General features: G+C 43.0%; 1 protein-coding gene across 1 annotated transcript in view; it reads left to right on the plus strand.

Moving 5' to 3' along the window:
- LOC139385079 (xylosyl- and glucuronyltransferase LARGE2s-like) overlaps positions 1-26,419 on the plus strand; it is a 94,828-nt gene that overhangs the window by 50,969 nt on the left and 17,440 nt on the right. Inside the window, exons 3-8 of the mRNA XM_071130124.1 lie at positions 15,118-15,305; positions 21,164-21,456; positions 21,691-21,773; positions 22,079-22,202; positions 23,374-23,545; positions 23,816-24,033. Coding sequence (XP_070986225.1) covers positions 15,206-15,305; positions 21,164-21,456; positions 21,691-21,773; positions 22,079-22,202; positions 23,374-23,545; positions 23,816-24,033 — 990 coding nt within the window. The 5' untranslated portion in view covers positions 15,118-15,205. The remainder of the gene's footprint in view (positions 1-15,117; positions 15,306-21,163; positions 21,457-21,690; positions 21,774-22,078; positions 22,203-23,373; positions 23,546-23,815; positions 24,034-26,419) is intronic.

The following is a 26,419-nucleotide window of genomic DNA, read 5'->3' on the forward strand; positions in this document are numbered from 1 at the left end:
CACACACACACACACACACACACTGTTTAATCATCCACTCTTTGGAATCAGGTTAGACAATGAGAGAGAGTCTTGCATTCCTGAGCTCCAACCAACTCCTGTCTTTTGTCACAGATGGTTAACCGTGTGCACGGTGAAACCCCTCCCCCTTTCTCTTGTTCTCCTTCCAGCTTCTCTCGCCTCTTTCTCTGAGAGAGAGACTTATTGAAAGCGTGGCTGTCCACAACAACGTGGACTTGCAGCTACACGCTTGGTAGACACTTGACACACAGAGAGGAAACGATTGGAGCTTACACAAACACGCCGGTCGAAAGAATGTGCAAAGGTCACAGCGGCTTTTCACTATCGACTGTGTGGGTCTGTGTTTGTCCACTCGGTGTGGTGTGTATGCCGGCTTTGTTTTCACCGTCAGCTGTCAATGTTCTTGTCAGACCTACAAGCACGTCTCACAGATGGAAAGGTGAGAGAGAGACAGAACAAGAGTGTGTGTGTGAGAGAGGGACGGAAAGAGAGGTGTGTGTGTGTGTGTGTGTTCCTGTGTGAACAGGAGTGAGAGGTGAGCAGCACTCCTCTGTTCTCTCCTTCCGTTCCCCCTTGAGTGAATAGAGCATTTGTGCTGTCATTGTAGCCCTTCTGTACCCTTCTTTTACTTCTGTCCCTCTCTTCCTACAGTATCTCTCTCTGTTGTCGTCTACCTACAGAATGTTTGTGTCCTGCATCTCTACCTTTTTCTGATATCTTTTCTCGCAATTATTTTCCTTAAAGGGACTATCTCCTAAAAGTTTTCCCCAGGAATTTGACCTTGGTGTGCTGTGTTTACTATCTTGGATGTCCTTCTCTAGACTGTGTGTGTGTGTCCTCTGTTATGTGTTCTGTCTTTGTTTTATGTTGTTACTGAGTCATCCAGAGTGAGCCGTCGGAGGCGACAGTATGTTAGAACAACAAAGTAGGGCAGATGGGACGAGGTAACTATCTCTGCAGTTGTTGTTATTTCTGCAGGCCATTGAAGGATACTCAACTTCATCTGTTGTAGCGTCACTCTCTACAGGGGGCTGAGGAGGACGTTGTGTGTGCCTGTGTGTACGCCTGAGCATGTTTGTGAGTATTAGTGTGTTGGCGTCCGTGCGTGTTTATGCATAACCAGGTAAATTATTGATTGTAAACTGAGGTGAGATTAGTTAGTCTGTGATCTAGCGTAACCTTCAGCTTTAGTGTTTATCAAATCAAATCAAATGTTTTTGGTCTCATACACATGGTTTGCAGATGTTAATGCGAGTGTAGCGAGTGTGCTTCTAGTTCCAACAGTGCAGTAATGTCTGACAAGCAATCTAAAAATTCCCAACAACTACCTAATACACACAAATCTAAAGGGGTGAATGAGAATATGTACATATAAGTATATGGCTGAGCGGCATAGGCAAGATGCAGTCGATGGTATATACATGTGATATGAGTAATGTAAGATATGTAGACATTATTAAAGTGCCATTATTTATAGTGGCATTGTTTAAAGTGACTAGTGATCCATTTATTAAAGTGTCCAGTGAATGGGACTCAATGTAGGCAGCAGCCTCTCTGAGTTAGTGACTGCTGTTCAGCAGTCTGATGACCTTGAGATAGAAGCTGTTTCTCAAGCTCTCGGTCCCAGCTTTGACCTGTACTGACCTCGCCTTCTGGATGATAGCGGGGTGAACAGGCAGTTGTTTGGGTGGTTGTTGCCCTTGATTATCTTTTTGGCCTTCCTGTGACATCGGGCACTGTAGGTGTCATGGAGGGCAGGTAGTTTGCCCCCGGTGATGCATTGTGAAGAACGCACCACCCTCTGGAGAGCCTTGCGGTTGAGGGCGGAGCAGTTGCCGTACCAGGCTGTGATACAGCCCGACAGGATGCTCTCGATTGTGCATCTGTTAAAGTTTGGCAGGGTTTTGGGTGACAAGCCAAATGTCTTCAGCCTCCTGAGGTTGAAGAGGTTCTGTTGCACCGTCTTCACCACACTGCCTGTGTGAGTGGACCATTTCAGTTTGTCTATGATGTGTACGCCGAGGAACAACACTTTCCATCTTCTCCACTGCTGTCTCTTTGATGTGGATGGGGGGTGCTCCCTCTGCTGTTTCCTGAAGTCCACAATCATCTCCTTTTGGTTTTTTGACGTTGAGTGAGAGCTTGTTTTCCTGACACCACACTCCGAGTGCCCTCACCTCCTCCCTGTAGGCTGTCTCGTCATTGTTGGTGTTCAAGCCCACTACTGTGGTAGTGATTTAATTGGAAGCGTGCATGGCCACACTGTTGTGGGTGAACAGGGAGTACAGGAGAGGGCTGAGCGCACACCCTTGTGGGGCCACAGTGTTGAGGGTCAGCAAAGTGGAGATGTTGTTTCCTACCTTCACCATCTGGGGGCGGCCTGTCAGATTGTCCAGGACCCATTTGCACAGGGAGAGGTTGAGACCCAGGGCCTCCGGCTTGATGATGAGCTTGGAAGGTTCGATGGTGTTGAATGCTGAGCTGTAGTCAATGAACAGCATTCTTACATAAATATTATTTTTGTCCAGATGGGATAGGGCAGTGTGCAGTGCGATGGCGATTGCGTCATCTGTGGACCTGTTGGGGCGGTATGCAAACTGAAGTGTGTCTAGGGTGGCCGGTAAGGTGGCGGTGATATGATCCTTGATTAGCCTCTCAAAGCACTTCATGATGACAGAAGTGAATGCTACGGGGTAGTCATTTAGTTCAGTTTTCTTTGCCTTCTTGGGTACAGGAACAATGGTAGCCATCTTGAAGCATGTGGGGACAACAGACTGGGATAGGGAGCGATTAAATATGTCCGTAAACACACCAGTCAGCTGGTCTGCGCATGCTCTGAGAACGCGGATAGGGATGCCGTCTGGGCCAGCAGCCTTGCGAGGGTTAACATTTTTTTTCATTTACTCACGTCAGCCACTGACGGAAAGGGCGCAGTCTTTGTTAGCGAGCCGCGGCGGTGGCACTGTATTATCCTCAAAGCGGGCAAAGAAGGTGTTTAGTTTGTCTAGAAGCGTTCTCCTTCCCCTGTGTCCCTGTGACAGCTGGGGTTTAGCTCAGCAAACAATCCTCCATATTGTAAACAAACATTATATGATTATGACATTGACCTTTTATTCAAACTAGAATTGAATGACCTTAACCAGGATTTGCTTTTCTTTTTTACTAAGGCTCTGATTGCTTACACACACTCTCTTGCTGTGTGGAGTCTGTGTGTATGTGAGAGAGTCCTTGCATTCATGCGTGAAGATTAACAGATTTTCACACAGTTCAGAGAAAGCCAAATACACCTTACACACTGCTGAATCACCTTTTTTTCCCATTAGGAGAAGAGTTTCTTTACATTTTTCAAACCATATTCTGAAAGTATTTTTTTCTGGGCCTCTGTGATCGATACCGATGATCTATGATAGATAAGAGAGAGGTAATGAGTCATAGATCATGAATATTTGTCCAGAATCCTTTATTTTGCTTCTTGCTCTGTCTCTCATGTTTCTGCAGGCTGCTGCAGAACTTTAGTTAAATTTAAACAACACACTTTCTCTCTCTCCTTCTGGCCCTCAGTAACCTGAAAACCATTCCCACCTAGAATTCCTAGACTAGAGTCCTAGACTGTAGTCCCTCTTTTTTTTTTTTTACCTTTATTTAACTAGGCAAGTCAGTTAAGAACAAATTCTTATTTTCAATGACGGCCTAGGAACAGTGGGTTAACTGCCTGTTCAGGGGCAGAACGACAGATTTGTACCTTGTCAGCTCTGGCGTTTGAACTTGTAACCTTCCGTTTCCTAGTCCAACGCTCTAACCACTAGGCTACACTGCCACCCCACATGCCATGTGTTTATAGTACTACATGTGCTTTCTATTCACACTACCGTTTAAAAGTGTGGGGACACTTAGAAATGTCCTTGTGTTTGAAAGAAAAGCACATTTTTGTCCATTAAAATAACATCAAATTGGTCATTGTTAATGTTGTAAATGACTATTGTAGCTGGAAATGGCTGATTTTTAATGGAGTACCTACACAGGCATACAGAGGCACATTATCAGAAGCCATCACTCATGTGTTCCAATGGCACGTTTTGTTAGCTAATCCAAGTTTATCATTTTAAAAAGCTGATTGATAGTTAGAAAACCCTTTTGCCATTATGCTAGCACAGCTGAAAGCTGTTGTGTTAATTAAAGAAGCAATAAAACTGGCCTTCTTTAGACTAGTTGAGTATCTGGAGCATCAGCATTTGTGGGTTCAATTACAGGCTCAAATAGCCTGAAACAAAGACATTTATTCTGAAACTCGTCAGTCTATTCTTGTTCTGAGAAATGAAGGCTATTCCATGCGAGAAATTGCCAAGAAACTGAAGATCTCGTACACAGCTGTGTATTACTCCTTCACAGAACAGCGCAAACTGGCCCGAACCAGAATAGAAAGACGAGCGGGAGGCCCCAGTGCACAACTGAGCAAGAGGACAAGTACATTAGAGTGTCTGGTTTGAGAAACACAAACCTCACAAGTCCTCAACTGGTAGCTTCATTAAATTGTACCCGCAAAACACCAGTCTCAACGTCAACAGTGAAGAGGTGGCTCCGGGATGCTGGCCTTCTAGGCTGAGTTCCTCTGTCCAGTGTCTGTGTTCTTTTGCCCATCTTAATATTTTATTTTTATTGGCCAGTCTGAGATGTGTTTTTTTTTCTTAGCAAGTTTGCCCAGAAGGCCAGCAACCCGGAGTCACCTCTTTCCTGTTGACATTGAGATTGGTGTTTTGCGGGAGACAATTTTATGTTAATTTAATCGACAAAAAAATGTCCTTTTCTTTCAAAAACAAGGACATTTCTAAGTAACCCCAAACTTTTGAATGGCCGTGTGCGCTCGTGTGCTTTAACTACCACAAGACAAGTGTGTAAAGACTGTAGAGTGGTTGCGACTTTAAAGGAAAACTCCACCCAAACACTGCCTTTTGGTATTTGTTTCATTAGTCCGTTATTGATATAATCCCAAAAATGTTTTGCATGTCAGCCATCAAGTTTTCAAGATTTGTCACTTTCCAAAATACCGGAAATCTGGCCTGTATGATGCATTTTGCATCATATGATGCTGGGTTTTGCAGTTGACCTTTAATATCTCCCACTGATAATCAAACCCATTGTTTGTGAATTGTTGAGGCTGTGAGCTATCAACTTGGATTGGCACTGGATAAGTATTAATCTTTCCATTACCAGAACAGTAGAAGTGCTCTGAAATAGGACTGAGGGCGAGATGGGAGTAGAGGGGGAAATTAGGAAAATAAGGGACTTTGAGACACAGACTGATGAAGGCTGATTTTAGAGGGTGGCCAGACGAGATGACACATATTAGCTCGGGTTCAAATGACCAACAGACCACTTGACCTTTTCCACTCTGTACTTTCCTCCGTTCATCTTTCCCTGACTTGTCTCCAAGTTCCTCATAAATATCTAAAAGAAATAACAAAGACAAATAGAAACAAATTTGTGTTGATTTGGCACTCAAGCATCAGTTCATTACCCATGCCCCAACACTGTCAACCAAGAGTCAAGACTAAACCAATTCACCTTGGTGGTGTGCAGATTGGTTTATTAATATTATTCTTAACGATTTCACACAAAATAAAACAGAAAAAAATAACAACAATTTGTCCGTAAAACTGTATATTCAAAGTATTATGAATGAATTGTGGTTCATTTGGTTGTATGTCGTAGTGTGACCGATTTGACTAATTACATCCCCAGGTCGCTGCTGTAAATGAGAATGTGTTCTCAGTCAACTTACCTGGTCAGATAAATAAAACATTAGTACTGTACAACGTTGGCGCACCTCTATTTGATAGATTCACGTTCTGACCCTAGTTCTTTTGTGTTTTCTTTGTTTTAGTGTTGGTCAGGACGTGAGCTGAGTGGGCATTCTATTGTCTAGTTTTCCCATTTCTATGTTTGGCCTGATATGGTTCTCACTCAGAGGCAGGTGTTAGTCATTGTCTCTGATTGGGAACCATATTTAGGTAGCCTGTTTTGTGTTGGGTTTTTGCGGGTGGTTGTTTCCTGTCTTCTGTCTTTGTGTCAATGCACCAGATAGGACTGTTTGGGTTTTTCACCTTTGTTGTTTTGGTATTTTGTAGTGTTCACGTTTATGGTCTTTATTAAACATGTTGAACTCTAAACACGCTGCGCTTTGGTCCGATCCTTCGTCCACAGAAGAAAACCTTTACAGTGGGGAGACCTGAGGTCAACCTGCCTCCGCCTCATCTCGTACTTCTGAGTGGGAGACCTTCCCTGGCAGTAGCCTGCCTAGCTCACAAACTACAATCAGGGCGCCCACTCCGACAAGGCTAATTGACCCACAGTCCCACACGGTGACATGATATCATTGTCGTGACGTGCAAATGAGCGATTCGAAATTTGATCGCACAAATTACGAGTTTTATGGTGCGGGTGCCCCGTACCACCCCCGGCAAGATGCCCACATCGCCTCTACGTAAATCCGCCACTACTCACACTCGCACACCCACAAAAACAAAGAAACACACACACTCTTATGATAGCAGTCAGAGCTGCAGCAGATGTGATATGAGCAGCAGAGTCTAACTGTCTAAACTGCAGTTTCATGTTTCATGTGAAAACTCCCTGTTACTGCGAAGTGTGTGAACCATCATATGAGCACAGATTATTGAACGGGGTGATAATTGTGTTTCTTACCCTGCTCTCAGAGAAATGCAGAAGAGAGAAAGGTGTGTGTGTGTGTTGCGTCTCTCTGTCATCTCCCCCGACACACGCCTGAACAGACTCCATTACTGTATATTGCCCCAAGTGACATAAAGCCTGATTTGACCTGATTTGAAGTGAAGAGAAGTGATCTAGGGAGGCTGCAACAACAATACATGATGACACACAGTCAGCCAACCAAACGCTAATACAAACATTCACACACCCACCCGAAATTGCTAATAAATATAGAAAATGCGCTGTAGGCTACAGTCAGAGAAGGAGCAATGATTTTTTGACAGGGGGTGCAGAATCGTTTTTTGCCTAATTTAAATATGTTTCTGCTTATAATTTCTGACATTTTGGTAGGCTATTTGTTAGTCAACTTGTCTGTAATTAGATACATGCAGCTTCCCTTCTGTCAGTATATGTTGCCCTTGAAGACCAAATAAACCTTTGCTCACCAGAATGTTTATTTTAAAAAGATTTATATATATTTAACTAGGCAAGTCAGTTAAGAACAAATTTACAATGACAGTCTACTTGTAAAGCCCCCCTTGGCCAAACCCTCCCCAAATGACACTAAGTCAATTGTGCGCCGCCTATGGGACTCCCGATCACAGCCAGTTGTGATACAGCCCGGGATCGAACCCTGGTCCTTAATGACGCCTCTAGCACTGCGATGCAGTGCCTTAGACCGCTGCGCCACCCGGGAGTCTACACTGTTAAAAACAAGTGCTTTAAGGCCTCCCGGGTGGTGCAGTGGTCTAAGGCACTGCATTGCAGTGCTAGCAGTGTCACCAGAGACTCTGGGTTTGAGCCCAGGTTCTGTCGCAGCCGGCCGCGACCGGGAGATCCATGGGGCGACGCACAATTGGCCTAGCGTCGTCCGGGTTAGGGAGGGTTTGGCCGGTAGGGATATCCTTGTCTCATCGCGCACTAGTGACTCCTGTGGCGGGCCGGGCACAGTGCACGCTAACCAGGTTGCCAGGGGCACAGTGTTTCCTCCGTAACATTGGTGCGGCTGGCTTCCGGGTTGGATGCGCGCTGTGTTAAGAAGCAGTGCGGCCTGGTTGGGTTGTGTTTCGGAGGACGCATGGCCTTCGACGTTCGTCTCTCCCGAGCCCGTACGGGAGTTGTAGCGATGAGACAAGATAGTAACGACTAACATTTGGATATCATGAAAAGGGGGTAAAAATACATTTTAAAAAGTGCTTTGTAACACCAAAACTAGTGGCGACTGAGCCGCCACCAACTTGAAGGAGATGAAACTTTAACTTTGGTGGAGTATTGAAAAACATTATCCTGAGATGTTTTGAAACATAGCATGGTGTGTTGTAACACCACTTAAGTGTTGTGTGCAACACCTTGCCAGAGACTGGGAGCACTAAAAATAAATTATTAAAAACACTATTTTGGTGTTTCGAGTCCTGTTTAGTGCCGAATTAGATACCTTCTCTTTTGGTGTCGTTTCCTCACTCTAAAGCTCCTAAACACCATTACGATTAGAATCCCTTCTAATGCATAATTAGATCCCTTTTTCTGAAGTGTTTTAATGTTTAACATTGTTTTATGTATTTGATAATTTGCCATTGTATAACATTTTGGCAGGTATTGTCAAGCTCAGTGTTCAAACCATCAACACTAACTGGTTGAACAGCAAAACTGTGGGACTCTGCACTTGCCCTCTTTCATTGACAATCATGAAGGCTTGAATGGGTGCTGTCTTCATTGAACATCAATTTGCCTGATGGTTTTGATATCCACTCATCATGATCGATTACACCTCATGGCACAACGAGCTTATTACTCATATAAAATGTATACAACATTGTGTGAAAGAATGATTAAGTCTAAAAATATTTTTTAAAGGTATTTTGGTTGTATTTTGACACTATTGGAACAGTCATGAAATGACAGAGGGGATACAGATAGGTGGGAGAAACAGACTGAAGGGTTGGAGCGGGGAATTTAAGCCCCGTCTTCGGTGGATAGAGAGGGGTGACATGTTTAAGCCGTGTGCGTTATTGCTAGACCACAGGCACTACACGACTTGCATTCATTTTTCACGTTTGAGTTCATTTCAATTAACCCCAGAATAATTTCTTGCAGTGTGACTGTGTGGTTGAGTGTGTCAAATTCCAACAAAATGTACCATTTTACTGCCCTCCTGTTTCTAATCTTAAAAAAATAAAAGAAAGGTGGAATTCCACAACAAATATTCTCCATCGGTCCTTGTCATCAATCAATATTTAGGCTATAAACCATTGATTGTATGAGAAACAGTTTTTGTGTTTTCGATGCTGTCTTTTATATGCACTAAAACCCTCAGTGTTTTCACAATACTCTCCTCAAAACAACAATATTAAGGTTGAAGAACCACTTTGGGTGTTTCAGAGTACTTCATTTATGTTTAAAAACACATTCTGTGCATTAAAACACTTGCATTGGGTTTACATTCAAACAACCTCCAAACACCAGATCTCAGCTTAGTTTTCATGGTTTCATTACACAATCATGGTGTTTTGAGGCTTTTTACTTTTACAGTGTAGTTGACATCGCAAATCTGTGCTCTTGGGGACCTTCAATGCTGCAGACATTTGTTGGTACCTTTCCCCAGATCTGTGCCATGACACAATACTGTCTCAGAGCTCTGCGGACAATTCCTTCGACCTCATGGCTTGGTTTTTGCTCCGACCTGCACAGTAAACTGTCGGACCTTATACATACAGGTGTATGCCTTCCAAAATCATGTCCAATCAATCGAATGTACCACAGGTGGACTCCAATCAAGTTGTAGGATGATGATCACTGATGATAGGATGATGATTCTGTTTTGTATTATTATTAACTTTGCAAACATTTCTAAAAACCTGTTTTATGGGGTATTGTGTGTAGGTTGATGAGGAAAATGTTTTATTAAATCAATTTTAGAATAAGGCAGTAACGTAACAAAATGTGGAAAAAGTCAAGTGGTGTGAATACTTTCCGAATGCATCGTATTTATTATATGTATATATAGTTATATTCCTGCCTCTGACATTGCTCGTACTGATAATTCATAATTTCTTAATTTTTCTGGATTATGCGTGTGTTTTATAAATGCTGTATTATTATTGCTAGGTATTACTGCACTGTTGGAGCTAGAAACACAAGCATTTCACTGAACCTGCAATAACATCATTTGTAAATCTGTGTACTCGACCAATACACTTTGATTTGATTTGCCTCTCTCTATCTCTCTCTTTCTCACACACACACACACACACACACACACACACACACACACATAAACAAGAAAACAAACACACACACACTAGTACACACTACTCACACTCGCACACCCACAAAAACAAAGAAACACACACACTCTTATGATAGCAGTCAGAGCTGCAGCAGATGTGATATGAGCAGCAGAGTCTAACTGTCTAAACTGCAGTTTCATGTGAAAACTCCCTGCTGTTATTGTGAAGTGTGTGAACCATCATGTGAGCACAGATTATTGAGCGGGGTGATAATTGTGTTTCTTACCCTGCTCTGAGAGAAATGCAGAAGAGAGAAAGGTGTGTCTGTACTGCGTCTCTCTGTCATCTCGCCCGACACACGCCTGAACAGACTCCATTACCGTATATTCCTCAAACATTCTGTGCATTAAAACACTTGCATTGGGTTAACATTCAAACACTCTTCAAACACCAGATCTCAGTTTAGTTGTCATGGTTTCATTACACAATCATGGTGTTTTGAGACTTTCTACTTTTACAGTGTAGTTGACATCACAACATTGTTCTCTGTCATCTCTGCTTCTTTCATGGAGCAAAGACGTTTAGGGACCGGGGAGAAAATGCAATAATATTTTTTTTATTATAGTTTTTTTTATTTTTATATTTGGTGTATCAATCAGCCAGGTCACCCGTGATACAAGTTAGTATTTGATGTCCATCCATGTCTGAGGATGTCTGGCGATGACGTGTAAACCGTCCGCTAGGAGCAAAAGTTAGCGCTGTTACCTTCAAGTAGGTTTCGGTTTTGCTCGGGTGTTGTGGAGTGGGATGGGCGTAAGCATCTGCCTCTGGTGCCAAAGGTTGCATGTTTTTAGCCTATCCCAAACCTTAACCCTTTACCTTAACCATTTGGAGGTAATGCCTTACCTTTAAAAATTCTGAGTTAATACCTAAACACTTAAAGACTTCGAAATGTGATGTTTGAGAAACATAGATGAACATCTAATTCTGACTTGAGCTTGTTGGTATCAATTTACTGCAAGAATTGCTTATTTCTGCAGGAGTTAATGTTCAGACTATGTGAGAGGTTATAGACCTACAGTCATTATCCAGATTTCAGTTTCCATTTAACTTATCTGAACAGTAGGCTACAGTTCCCTTGACGTGTCATAGGGCTATTTGAAGTCTCCGTCTAGTGTCTGTCGAATTCATATAGTGCCTCACACAAATCACACACACAACATAGCCGACACTGCTACCATCCTCTTTTACCACTTCACCAAATATTTCCCAAAAATACATTTTCTGGCCCCTCCCTACTCTTTATTTTTAATTCTCCATTTTGCAGCATTTCTGTTATTGAATTAAAATCTGACATTGTACTTTTTTGCCTCAGTGGAAAGACATTCACTTTTTCTACCCGTTTCCAAAAGCTTGAGGGGATTGGTGTGTAGGCTATTTGGCAGATGTCAAGTTAGGCCCTAAAGCTTAGGTTTATGCACTAATGCCAGACCTCAATGTAGCCTATAGGCCTAGATGTAAATTGCACAAAAATTATGCATTTATAGATTTTTTTTTTCTGTACTATTTTCTCTTTATTCAACCCGACAGCCACCCGCCCGACCCGCAGATATAACTGCGGGGACTGCAGGTTATGAGTCAACCCACGTATCAAACACACACACACACACAAACACAAGACAGGTCAAACAAATGCAGAGGGACCCAATCCGTCTGTGCCATAGATACACTCACAGACATACAGACAGGGGTAAACGTATCCACTCTGAATGGATGGTCTGGTTTTCAATCAAGAATCTAATCTCAAGAGTGTGTGTAAGCGCGCGTGTGTGTGAACCCTGAGCTGAGGTCAAAATAGAGAAAGAGAGTAGATGATTAACTGTCTCTGTTATCATGGTTCTCTGATGCAGGAAGCGCCAAACTGATTATGCCCTAATCAGAGATATCTCCCTTCCTGCTTAGCTCAGTGCTAAAAGGCCCTTCACTTTTAATGGGGAAGCTACCGATAAAAGCCTTTACACAATGGCGTCAGCTCTTAATTGCACTATTACTTGCATTATATGTTTCTCGTGTTTTATTGACAGCCATGCTTAGAAATACAGGAACAGGCAGGTTTCCCTTGGCACCATTCACTATGCTCTACAATAATGTGAAATAGAAAACTTTGGCTGTTTTGTACCTAACTAATTAAGAATTTCTGCTTTGGAGGACAATGCATGAAGTGTTGTACTCTGTTTGGTTTTTATTCTTTTTTCCAACAAATCTCGTGGTCTGACTGCAGTATTCGACTTTTGACCATAAACACAGACATTTTGACGGTTAAGCTTAGGCATTCATTCCATATGGTTAAGATAAGGGTTAAAGTTTGGGGTAGGATTTTAAACCAGGGTTTGGAACCGGTTCAGGGAACAGAGCCAAAAACTGGAAAATAACAAACTTTTTCAAGGAACAGAATCAGAGCCAGTAACGGAAGTGATCTATGCTGTTCCGGAGCAGAATCCTTGTTTTAAAAGCATGGGAACCGGTTAATCACGTTGTTTTATGATCTGGGCGGGAGGGAGGGAGGGAAAAAGAAAGAGATTTACACCTGTGGTGTAAATCATTTCAGAATGGGTTTATCTTCAGCACACACACACACACACAGAGGAAAAACACATGAAAGATCAGAGAGAAAATAAGAAAGATTCAAAAGCAGATATCTTGCAGTATTTATCACTTGATGCAGCCAAGGGTTTCTGGGAAAAAATCCCCTTCCTGATATCACCTTGACCAGGTGTTGTAGCTCCAGGGCGTAACCTCAATACTATGTGGATCACATGAACTATTACTCTACTTTAACAGGCAAAGAGTAATAACTGTGCCCAGCAAGGAAATGTATGGGGTATTTGACGCGAATGTAGTTTGAGGTTATAGTTGAATCAACTGTGGATTTGAGGGGATTGTTGAACTATCCTTTTAAGGCAGGGTTGGCCAACCCTCCTGAAGAGGGGCCCGTTGAGGTGGGTGGTTCGGTTGAAACACCTCTCGCCTTTCTGTATCTGCAGGCCTTGGCTCTCTTTCCCTATCCAAAGTACAACATCTCTCAACAGCCCTCACTTACTTTGACTGTTTTTTAAAATTGTATTTATTAAACTAGGCAAGTCAGTTAAAGAACAAATTCTTATTTACAATGACGGCCTACCTGAAGGCAAAAAGCCTCCTGCGGGGACAGGGGCTAGGGCTTAATTTTTTCTTTTTTTTTAAATAACACACATCAGACGAGAGACCTAAGACGACAACATTGCATGTCAGCAACACATGAAAGCACAGCATGGTAGCAACACAACATGACCACAACATGGTAGCAACACAAAACATGGTACAAACATTATTGGGCAGAGACAACAGCACAAAAGGCAGGAAGGTAAAGACAACAATGCATCACGTGAAGCCGCCACAGCTGTCAGTTAGAGTGTCTGAGTCTGAGTGAATGAAGAGATGGAGATAAAACGGTCCAGTTTGAGTGTTTTTTTTTGCAGCTCGTTTCAGTCGACAGCTGCAGCGAACTGAAAAGAGGAGCGACCCAGGGATGTGTGTGCTTTGGGGACCTTTAACAGAATGTGACTGGCAGAACGGGTGTTGTATGTGGAGGATGAGAGTTGCAGTAGATATCTCAGATAGGGGGGAGTGAGGCCTTAGAGGGTTCTATAAATATGCATCAACCCTTGGATCTTGCGATGGGTATACAAAGATGACCCATTTACAGAGGAGTATAGAGTGCAGTGATGTGTCCCATAAGGAACATTGGTGGCAAATCTGATGGCCGAATGGTATATAACATCTAGCCGCTCGAGAGCACCCTTACCTGCTGATCTATAAATTACTCCATCTAGGATTGTCATCTAAATCAGGGACTGTGAGCCAGCTATGGCTTTGGTTGTTGTGTTATTAATGTTACTAATAGCATTTTCTATAGAATGATACTTTTGGTTACTATACTGCACATGTCGGAGTTGCTCTCCAGCATGTTGTGGTATTGTTGCTTCTCTCTCTCTCTCTCTCTCGCTGGCATTATCAGCAGTGCTCTTTGTCCTTGTCGTTTTAGAGTCTGCTAGCTGTAGGCGCTGTGACGAGAATGAGAGACCTTGAGCAAACACACACACACACCTCGAGCAACCAAGTTAAGCGCCTGTTTTAAGTAAAGTTGCACACTGAAGGGCAGGATGTTCATTTGACAGTCTTGTGTGTGCGCACATGTCAAGTAGATGATAACCACAGGTTAGCGTTTTTCATCATGTATCTTGTTCTGGAGTCTGCTCTGCAGAGTGGTCACAAGCTGGTACAGTCATAGAATCAGATTGTAAACCTTAACCAAACTGCTAACGTTAATGCCTAAACCTAACCTTAAATTAAAACCAAAAAGCACATTTTTGTTTTCATGAACTTTTACAATATAGCCAATTTTGACTTTGCAGCTGGCCCATTTAGCAGGAATCGCTCAGTTCTGCCTCCAGGACAAGACTCATCCCAATAAACGTCAACCTGCATGAAAACCTGGGTCAAGGAGCGAGTTCAGTTTAATCTCACCCCTATACCGTCCACCCATTCCACTTTCTCCTCCCTCTCTTCCCTCTCTCACCAGAGTTTTCACACCAGCGAAGCACAGGCCAGACACACTCTTCTTTTCATAAACTCTCAGATATTTTTTGACTTCTCTTCTTTAATTGGCAGCTGCATCCAATCTTGTTTCCTTCAGGCCTGCATCTAATTAAAGTGAAACGTGATTAATTAAGCTCATCATAAAACAAAGAGAGGACCTGGAACTCTTATAGCCTTTATAGATAGAGGGAGGTAGAGAGGGAGAGAGAGAGAGCGAGAGTGCCCGCACTTATTGCCAATTGAGCCTGGCTGTGATTAAACTGTGTGTGTATGTGCGCGCTTGCATGCACGTGTGTGTGCGTGCGTGTTTGTGCATTCATGCGAGTGCTTGTATTTGTGTTATGAGAGTGAGATGACATCATATTTTAATTGTGCCCCTGGCATTTCCGTGTCCTAACTTCTGCTTTGCTTGAATACAAACTGCACTGTTATGCCACTAAAGCATTTTGTGATAGCATCATGCTAACCTTCTCCCTCCTCTCTTTCTCCTCGTCTCTCCCTCCAGATGAGAGGATGCAGCAGGAAGCGTATGTGAGACTGAGCCCCACCTGAGCCCTCACCCCCCGCCCCCGCCCCCACCCGGCCGTCCCATCATGCACATGCCGTTTCGAGGTCGTCTGAAGCTGCTGGTGGCATCTCTGACCGCCGTCATCCTGCTCACCTGGCTCTACCTGCTGGCTGGGAACCTGGAGAGTAAGTAGTACCGGCCCGTCGCCATGGTTACACGACTGACCGGAACTACTTTTCCACTGAGCTGCAGAAGAAAGGAATAAGAAACACATGTATGCATGTACTGTAGCTACTTTAAAAACACATTAAACAACAGTATACAGATGCCGTATCTTAATTTGAGCATCCTGTTGTTTCAGGAATATGGAGATTGCAAACTTGTAGTGCATTCAAGGTTTAAAAAGGCTTCTAAAGTTTGTCATTTCCATTTTGAAATGCCAGACTCAAAATAATGTTTACGACCTCAAAATAACAATAACTGTAACGACCCTTTGTTTACTTTTTTCAAATTTATTACCCCTTTTTCTCCCCAATTTCGTGGTATCCATTAGCTACTATCTTGTCTCATCGCTACAACTCCCGTACGGGCTCGGGAGAGACGAAGGTTGAAAGTCATGCGTCCTCCGATACCAACCCGGAAGCCAGCCGCATCCAACCCGGAAGCCAGCCGCACCAATGTGTCAGAGGAAACACCGTGCACCTGGCAACCTTGGCTAGCGTGCACTGCGCCCGGTCCACCACAGGAGTCGCTGCGCCACCCGGGAGGCCCTTGTCCGGCATCAGCCATTGAGGAAATGCTTCCTTGAAATCAATGAATGCTTCTTCACTGCCCGTGTTGCGCTCACGATGCGTCACGTCCAATGTCAGCGTCCAAGCTCAAGAATCACAGAGGTTAAATTCTCGATGGCTGACGCAAACGTTAATTCTATCTTGTGATTTGAATTGATGACAAATAAAGACGATTTTGGTTGCACATGGCCACGACTATACACCACTGGTTATTGTAAGTCAAGAAGCTACTACTACTAGCTAGCTAGTTACATTGACTAGCTAGGTTCAAAAGCAGCGTCTGAAATTAGGGGATCATTTAGTACAACCACTAGCAGTAGTTTAGTGACTTGGGAAAAACTGGACCAAAGCTATTATACTTACGCATAATCGTTGAATATGGTACAGTAGGCAAAATAGAATAAAGGCTCCTCTCTCAAAACAACAAACTCTGTGTAGCAGGTAAAACTTCACATTGACGTGACGCTGATGGCAAAGCAACACAATGCATATAGTGGAGCTGACGAGTAACACTACAATCAGACCCGGCAGCAGAAAATGATCAGCTAGGGGAAATCAGGTTTTATATAATTCTAGAAAATATTTGCAAAAAAAAAAGATAACGAACAGGTTTCTGTGCCAATGCACCCCACAACCAATAAACAAAGCATACTGACTTCGGGCATTTCTATATGATGGTTTGCATTTTCAACACCACAATAAATAGATGTCAATCTCGACAAACATAAAATGCATCCCTCCATCCCGACCTAGGATTTACTTGCCAATCACCGAATGTCATTCAAGTTTTGGGTGTTTTATAAGAGATGACTCTTTCCGTTAATCAAATGTTTTGCTGCACAGTTGGGTTTGAGTTGAATGGTTCAGTAAATACAAATACATATACACACAGTACAACAATTTTTCAAAGTGACCGGGATTTCACAATTAAAGTCAGACTTATTTCCATTGTGGTCCCTATTTTCTTACATAGATACATAATGAAATGTCATAGATAGAGACACATTGCAGAGACGCAGACAAAAAAAATGCTCGCCTCTAGATGAGTATGAGTTTAAGTACAATTCTTACAAGCTTGTTATTCTTTAGATGTTTGGGGCTGCTGGTGAAACACTGACCTAGCACACTAGGGTGTCCCTATAGCGAGCTTTCCATCCAATTGGTGACAGATTTTCATATAAATATGAAAGAATCTGCATAAAAACAATAGTTTCCCATCAGAGTTGTGTTTCCATCACATTGACTTGTTGCGTAAAAACATAGTCCACAAAAATAACTTTTGCGGTTAGAATCCCGTAGCGGAAAAAAACAAACAAGGTAAATTACTTTCCATCCATTTAGTCCTACTGATGGTTTTGTCTCAAAAAAAATGCGTAGGTATGGTGAACATGCCCACTCAATATCAAGCCATTATGAGGAGGCTAGAATTATATTTTGGACAAACGTGCGCATATAAAAGGCCATACATTTTTAAAGTTTAAATTTAGGCTACATTGAAGCGTCAGGTTCTAGGTGTACAAGGAATGGCCGCTCGGATTTGAAGAGGAAGCAGAGCGTGCGTTCAGCGTTCCCGAATAGCTGAGCCTGCCGAGAGCGTACAGTTGTATAATATGGCCACATTATTATAGGATGACTTGGGAGAATGATGATCTGCAACACACGGCACATCTCAGTATCAGAAGTAAGAATACAGCCAGAATGGTCTGCTACTGTGCTTTTCTAGACCTTAAAAACTGTCCACCCACAACTGATCCAAATGGAACGAAACATTTAAAATCACAGGGCTTTTACGTCATTATTCAAAGGACATTTTCACTGCAGCCTAGAGTAGAATTTTGTATTGCCGCCTATACAAGATCATGTCTTCAATGTTATTTTATGCACAATGATGCACCTGGCTTCTCGACTGCCTATCAGCTATTCCTATTTGTTCTTGTGGATTTATATTGAAAATGTATGCAGCTTTGAGGCATGTGAGGCATGATTACCAGTTAGCCTCTTGCAGATCTTGACAAACGGTGCATATACCACTGTTGTCACTATGAATGGTGGATAGAGGGCAGGATAGACTGGTAGACTACATTGAGTACACCAAACATTAGGAATACTTATGCTAATATTGAGCTACCTGCTGTCCAGGCTCTGTCGCAGCCGGCCGCTATCGGGAGACTCATGGGACGGCGCACTATTGGCCCAGCGTCGTCCGGGTTAGGGAAGGGTTTGGCCGGCAGGGATGTCCTTGTCCCATCGCGGCACTACCGACTCCTGTGGCAGGCCATGCACGGTCAACAGGTGTACGGTGTTTCCTCCGACACATTGGTGCGGCTGGCTTCCAGGTTAAGTGGGCATTGGGTCGAAAAGCAGTGCGGCTTGGTTGGGTTATGTTTCGGAGGACCTTCACCTCTGGAGTCCGTACGGAAGTTGCAGCGATGAGACACTGTAACTACCAACTGAAAACCACAAAATTGGGTAGAAAAAGGGGTAAAAAAACAGAATAAATAGTTGTTTGAGACGTGACCTACATCTCTCTTCACATAGAAACTGTAATCTCCATGAACCACTATCGATCGACCCGAGCCCCCCCGCCCCTCTTTTTGCCCTCAGAACAGCCTCATTTCGTCAGGGCATGGACTTTACAAGGTGTTGAAAGTGTTCTACAGGGATGCTGGCCCATGTTGACTCCATTGCTTCCCACAGTTGTGTCAAGATGGCTGGATGTCCTTCGGGTGGTGGATCATACTTGATACACTTGGGAAACTGTTGACTGTGAAAAACCAAGCAGCGTCGCAGTTCTTGACCCAGAACGGTGCTCCTGGCACCTGTTCAAAGGCACTTTGTTTTTCCCATTCACCCTCTGAATGGCACGCACCCATTTTATGTCTTAATAGTCTCAAGGTTTAAAAATACTTTAATCTGTGTCCTGCCCTTCATCTATACTGATTGAAGTGGATTTCACAAGTGACATCAAGAAGGGATCATAGATTTCACTTGGATTCACCTGGTCAGTCGGTCATGGAAAGAGTACGTGTTAATGTTTTGTATAATCAGTGTATATTGATTGACCTGGGGTATAGTAAAAGTTAGCATGCAGAAAAGCGTAGTGCATAAGGGAAGTACCAAAACAACTTGATATACAGTGCCTTGACTTTTTCCACATTTTGTTACGTTGTAGCCTTATTCTAAAATGAATTAAATAAAACAATTTCCTCAGCAAATGACACGCAATACCCCATAATGACAAAGCAAAAAATATTTTTTTTATTTACATTTTTGCAAATGTATTTAAAACAAAAAACGGAAATACCTTATTTACATAAGTATTCAGACCCTTTGCTATGAGACTCGAAATTGAGCTCAGGTGCATCCTGTTTTCATTGATAATCCTTGAGATGTTTTTACAACTTGTTTGGGGTCCACCTGTGGTAAATTAAATTGACTAAACATGAAATTGAAAGGCACACACCTGTGTGTGGTCCCAGCATAAGGTCCCACTGTTGACAGTGCATGTCAGAGCAAGAACCTAGCCATGAGGTTGAAGGAATTGTCTGTAGAGCTCCGAGACATGATTGGGTCGAGGCCAAGATCTGGGGAAGGGTACCCAGCCAAACTGAGCAATCGGGGGAGAAGGTCCTTGGACAGGGAGGTGACCACTCTGACTGAGTGACCATATGGGCGAACCTTCCAGAAGGACAACCACCTCTTCAGCACTCCACCAATTGGGCCTTTATGGTAGAGTGGCCAGACAGAGGCCACTCCTCAGTAAAAAGCACATGACAGCCCGCTTGGAGTTTGCCAAAAGGCACCTAAAGACTCTCAGACCATGAAAAACAAGATTCTCTTGTCTGATTGAACTCTCTTCACGTCCTTGAGGAAACCTGGCACCATCCCTACGGTGAAGCATGGTGGTGGCAGCATCATGCTGTGGGGATGTTTTTCAGGGGCGGGGACTGGGAGACTAGTCAGGATCGAGGCAAAGATGAATGGAGCAAAGTACAGAGAGATCTCAGACTGGGGCGAAGTTTCACCTTCCAACAGGACAACGACCCTAAGCACAGTGGCTTTGGGACAAGTCTCTGAATGTCCTTGAGTGGCCCAGCCAGAGCCTGGACTTGAACCTGATCAAAACTGTCTAGAGAGAGATCTGAAAATATCTGTGCATCGACACTCCCCATCCAATCTGACAGAGCTTGAGAGGATCTGCAGAGAAGAATGGGAGAAACTCCCCAAATACAGGTGTTCCAAGCTTGTAGCGTCATACCCAAGGAGACTCGATGCTGTAATCGCTGCCAAAGGTGTTCAACAAAGTACTGAGTAAAGAGTATTTATGAATATTTATGTAAATGTAATATTTCAGTTGTTTTATTTGATATATTAGCTAACATTTCTAAAAAAAAAAATTACAAAAAAAGTTTTTACTTTGTCATTATGGGGTAGATTGATGAGGGAAAAAAACTATATAATACCTTTTAGAAAAAGGCTGTAACTTAACAAAATGTGGAAGAAGTCAAGCGGTCTGAATACTTTCCGAAGGCACTGTAGGGGAGGCACATGCAAACAGATGTGGAAATGTGGCTAGTCAATTATATAAATAATCCTGCAAAAGAGCGAATGTAAACCAGGGACAAAACACACTACCCTCCCCTGTGCCCGATAAAAAATAAAAATAAAAACTTCCCAATTTCGATCTGTCCCTAACAATTCACCTTTCCTCTTGCTGCAGGAATATAATATTTCTGTGTGAAACTGGCTCAAATTAAGATACGGCATCTGTACTAACAATCTTGTAGGCTGTTCGAGATTCCGAGATATCTTCGTCCGAGAATGTGGTTAAGTATCCTGTTGTAAACAAAAACGATAGACCCTGGACGTACTGTCATACACTCCTAAAACCAATTTATGAAGTGCGCCAAAATTCATAAGCGCACACATGTGCATGCAAATCCTCTCTCACACATACTGTACCTAAGATGACTGATGGGGTGTTATAGTGCAGTCTGTTCACTTCAGCTACACACGAGAGGACAAGGCTTATACAGTATCTGTGTCAGTATTAGGTCTGACTGTCTACATATCAGTATTTCTCTCTCTCACTCACTTTCCTCTGAGCGACCAGGAACAGGTTGTGAACATTCCCCGAGTGCCACATTCCAGCTGTCAGCTTCCTGTGTTTTACAACTCTACAAATGAAAGATTTTATTCAACCCTAATCTTAATTCCCCTCTATCCCCTCCTCGCCCCCCCCCCCCCTCCAGATGGGCGTTCTCTCCTCCTGTCCCCCTGTTTGTCAGAGACCCCCGAGGCACGGGTTCTAGAGCGGGCGGTTCTAGAGTCGCGGGTGCGCGAGATGGAGGAGGAGAACCGGCAGATCCGCCTGCAGCTCAGCCAATTGCAGGGCACGGCCGGCCAGCCCGCCGACGGTGGTAACTATGGCAACGCGGCCTGGGGGGCGTCAGCTGACACTGGGCCCGAGGATGTGGAGAACACGGCGGAGGAGAGAGCCAATCACACAGAGTGTCCCCGTTCGCCCACCGTACTGAAGTGTGAGGTGAGTCAGGATCAAATACTTATTTTAGCGCAGCTCTGTGTTTTTTACCTGCGTTAGTTTAGCTTCACTGTTTGGTCATTGGCGTTAAGTTGATATGTCAAATCTACTGTCATTGGTGTTTATGTGTTTTGGATAAAATAACATAGACATAGTTCCAAAAAAATATGGCTGTAGTGCTAAAATGTAGGGAGTTGATATTCGCAACAGTGTTCTGCTTCTCTCTTTTCTGCACAGCTGATCCATGTAGCGTGCGTGTGTGCCGGTCACAACGCCAGCAGAGATGTGGTCACCCTGGTCAAGTCCATCCTGTTCCACAGGTAACACAACAGAGCTTCACATACAACTACACCTGCTGCTTATAGCTACAGCTCCACTATAGAAAGAAACGGCAGTTGTTTGTTCGACTCGATGAATCCTGTGCCAATAAGGATGAAGTCAATTCGGAAGGCCACTTGTAAAAATGAGAATGATTTATTCATTCATTATTGGAAGTTTAGGAAATGTTCGACCCTTCATAATCAGAGAGATGAAGCACTTGAGTAGCTCTTGGCATATGTTTCTCTCTCTTTCTCTTTCTCTCTCTCTCTCTCTCTCTCTCTCTCTCTCTCTCTTGCTCTCTCAGGAAAAATCCTCTCCATTTCCACTTCATCACAGACGCAGTAGCCAATCAGATCCTGAGTTCTCTGTTCCAGTCCTGGATGGTTCCGTCTGTACAAGTTAGCTTCTACGACGCAGATGAACTCAAGGTAAATGCCAACTATGGTCCTCAGGAGCCTGAGTGTCTGCTCTACCTTTTAAATCCGTGTTTAGGAAAACAATGGCGTGCACTCTTTGAGCAACCATTGACATAAAAGGGGATTCCACCCCTTTCCAATCAATCAGTTGGCAGGAGTAAGAGAAATCCAGTAGACACTTCACAAGGACTGGAGACCATACTTGCTCTTATTACATTTTCCTTGTTCTACATGCTCTTTACTCCCTCCTTCTCTTCCCTTTCCCTACTCTTACAACAGTGATGTGTCACCTCAGTCCTTCTACTCCTCTGGCCTCTCCGCTCAGTCACTGTGTGTCTGTGTAAATCGAAAAATGGTGTGTGTGTGTGTGTGGGTGGGTTGGAGGGGGTGTATGTATGCATGCGCTGTGTCTTTTGTGTGTGGTATGTGTTGCGTGCATGTACTGTTGGTGGTTGGATGTGTGCGTCTAGCTTTGGCTCTTTTGCTATTGACAAAGGGTTGATAAAGTAACATGTTGTTGCTCAACTCCCGTAACAACCTGGCCTCGACCTGTAATATGACTTGGTTCCGTCTCTGTCCCCATCATCAAATTCTCTCTCAGCACTCCGCAAGCTTAGCAGGAACAAAAGCTCCTTGTGCTCTCAAATGTCTCAACCTACTCACCGTTTTCATTAACTCAGTTCAAACAGAGAAGGAAACACTGCATCTTCTGAGCTGATTATGTTTGCAAATGATTCACTTATGCAGATCCCGTTCTGTAGAATCAAGAGGCATAAATTATCAGACATGGTTGCCCAGATGCATGCCGAGAGTTATGCAGGTTTCAGTATTCGTTTGGGTATCCTGGGCATAAAAAGAGATGCCATTTTTTAAAGATTGATGCTATTAAGTAAACAGCAGTAAAGCTCCAATTGCTTCACCTCTGCTTTAAAGGGACTTTTATACTAAAGGGACCTTAGGAAACGGATGGGTGTCTGAGCAAGTTAGCTATTTAAAGGAAGGAGAATGCCCTTATACACCTGACAAAAGAACCACAGTGGTGTTTGCTTCTAATGACATTATTTTTCATACCTTGCAACTTTATGTTCCGTTTCTTTTTTAAATCAATATTTGTGAGGTCTAAAGTGGTTCAACCTCGCTCTTGCTTTCTCTCTCCATCCCTCTGCCGTCTCTTCTCTTCCAGTCTGAGGTGTCATGGATACCTAACAAGCACTACTCAGGTATCTACGGCCTGATGAAGTTGACCCTAACCAAAGCGCTGCCCTCTGACCTCACAAAGGTCATAGTTCTGGATACGGACATCACCTTCGCCACCGACATCGCTGAGCTCTGGGCCATCTTCAGGAAGTTCACTGGTACGACCTTTGACCTTGATAAACGTTTCTGGTTGATTGATTGAATAATGAATTCATTGGTTGAGTGATAAAGCAAATTAGTGAATTGTACATGTTTTTATGCTATAAAGAAAAATCCCTTGAGGGCAAAAATGCCTAGAGAACAAAAATTATATTTGATAAACTAGTAGTTGAAAAGCTGTCTATATGCTGAAGAATACACCTCATTACCAATGATAATCAGCATTTTAAAATCCGGATGAATGATGATTGGTGATGCTGTGATTGCAGACAAGCAGGTGATAGGTCTGGTGGAGAACCAGAGTGACTGGTACCTGGGGAACCTGTGGAAGAACCATAAACCCTGGCCCGCCCTGGGACGAGGCTTCAACACTGGGGTCATCCTGCTCTACCTGGAGAGGCTGCGACGGATTGGCTGGGAGCAGATGTGGAGGCTGACCGCCGAGAGAGAGCTAATGAGCATGCTCAGTACCTCGCTGGCTGACCAGGTCTGTTTATTTACTTTTATTCTATTCTAGTCTATTCTTTTTATTCAGAATATTATTAAATACTCTTTAGATCATTACTTTTCTTAACAAATGTTAATATAGGGCAGGGATCGTCAACTAGATTCAGCCAATTTCTTTCTTTTTTCAGAGGACCGGAACATAATTGCAAATAATTTGTAGACTGCAAATTGACTGCAAGAAGCCCAAACAGATATAATGTTAGACTAAAACATCATCATTTCAGACCTTACTCACATTTGCATACAATCAAGTGACTCTCTGTTATGCGTGGAAATAATTGGGAAGAGATCACTTCACTTGAAGTTGATTTCCTGATGTTTTTACAGTCTTCTATGTCCAACAATAAAAAATTAATATATATATACAGTTGAAGTTGGAAGTTTACATACACCTTAGCCAAATACATTTAAACTCACTGTTTTAGTTCAGTTAGGATCACCACTTTATTTTATGAATGTCAAATGTCAGAATAATTGTAGAGAGAATTATTTATTTCAGCTTTTATTTCTTTCATCACATTCCCGGTGGGTCAGAAGTTTACATACACTCAATTAGTATTTGATCGCATTGTCTTTAAATTGTTTAACTTGGGTCAAACATTTCGGGTAGCCTTCCACAAGCTTCCCACAATAAGTTGGGGAAATTTTGTTCCATTCCTCCTGACAGAGCTGATGTAACTGAGTCAGGTTTGTAAGCCTCCTTGCTCGCACACACTTTTTCAGTGCTGCCCACAAATTTTCTATGGGATTGAGGTCAGGGCCTTGTGATGGCCTCTCAAATACCTTGACTTTGTTGTCCTTACGCCATTTTGCCACAACTTTGGAAGTATGCTTGGGGTCATTGTCCATTTGGAAGACCCATTTGCGACCAATTTTTAACTTCCTGACTGATGTCTTGAGATTTTGCCTCAATATATCCACATAATTTTCCCTCCTCATGACGCCATCTATTTTGTGAAGTGCACCAGTCCCTCCTGCAGCAAAGCACCCTACAACATGATGCTGCCATCCCCGTGCTTCACGGTTGGGATGGTGTTCTTCGGCTTGCAAGCCTCCCCCTTTTTCCTCCAAACATAATGATGGTCATTATGGCCAAACAGTTCTATTTTTGTTTCATCAGACCAGAGGACATTTCTCCAAAAAGTACAATCTTTGTCCCCATGTGCAGTTGCAAACCGTAGTCTGGCTTTTTTTATGGCGGTTTTGAAGCAGTGGCTTCTTCCTTGCTGAGCGGCATTTCAGGTTATGTCGATATAGGACTCGTTTTACTGTGGATATACGTTTGTACCTGTTTCTTCCAGCATCTTCACAAGGTCTTTTGCTGTTGTTCTGGGATTGATTTGCACTTTTCGCACCAAAGTACATTTGTTTCTAGGAGACAGAACGCATCTCTTTCCTGAGCGGTATGACAGCTGCGTGGTCCCATGGTGTTTATACTTGCGTACTATTGTTTGTACAGATGAACGTGGTACCTTTAGGCGTTTGTAAATTGCTCCCAGGGATGAACCAGACTTGTGGAGGTCTACAATTTTCTGTGGTCTTGGCTGATTTCTTTTGATTTTCCCATGATGTCAAGCAAAGAGGAAATTAGTTTTAAGGTTGGCCTTGAAATACATCCACAGATACACCTCCTATTGATTCAAAATGTCAATTAGCCTATCAGAAGCTTCAAAAGCAATTACATAATTTTGGGGAATTTTCCAAGCTGTTTAAAGGCACAGACAACATATTGTATGTAAACTTCTGACCCACTGGAATTGTGATAAAGTGAATTATAAGTGAAATAATCTGTCTGTAAACAATTGTTGGAAAAATTACTTATGTCATGCGCAAAGTAGATGCCCCAACCGACTTGCCAAAACTATAGTTTGTTAACGAGAAATTGGAGTGGTTGAAAAACAAGTTTTAATGACTCCAACCTAAGTGTATGTAAACTTACGACTTCAACTGTATATACAGTATATAAAAATGTTGGGGTACAAATAAAACCACCCTCGGCCAAAATTCGACCCACGGGTCGCCAGTTGGGGACCCTGATATAGGGTAATCTTATGCCTCAAAGCATACTGTGTATGAGGCAAATGGTAATGTAAGTGTGTAAGACATCTCAAATGAACATTTGGTGCATGTGTAAATGTGAATGTTTACTATTGTGTGCCAGAGTTCTATATGATTTTAATGTCAAAATGAGTGTGTATAATCAGCAATCTTGAACCTAAAAGGGTTCTTCGGCTGTCCCCAAAGGAGAACGCTTTGAATAACCCTTTTTTGGTTAGAACCCTTTTGAGTTCCATGTAGAACCCTTTACACAGAGGGTTCTACATTGAATCCAAAAGAGTAAACATGGAACCAAAAAAGTTTATCCC

This window comes from Oncorhynchus clarkii, chromosome 26 (genome assembly GCF_045791955.1).
Source record: "Oncorhynchus clarkii lewisi isolate Uvic-CL-2024 chromosome 26, UVic_Ocla_1.0, whole genome shotgun sequence".
Lineage (NCBI taxonomy): Eukaryota > Metazoa > Chordata > Actinopteri > Salmoniformes > Salmonidae > Oncorhynchus > Oncorhynchus clarkii.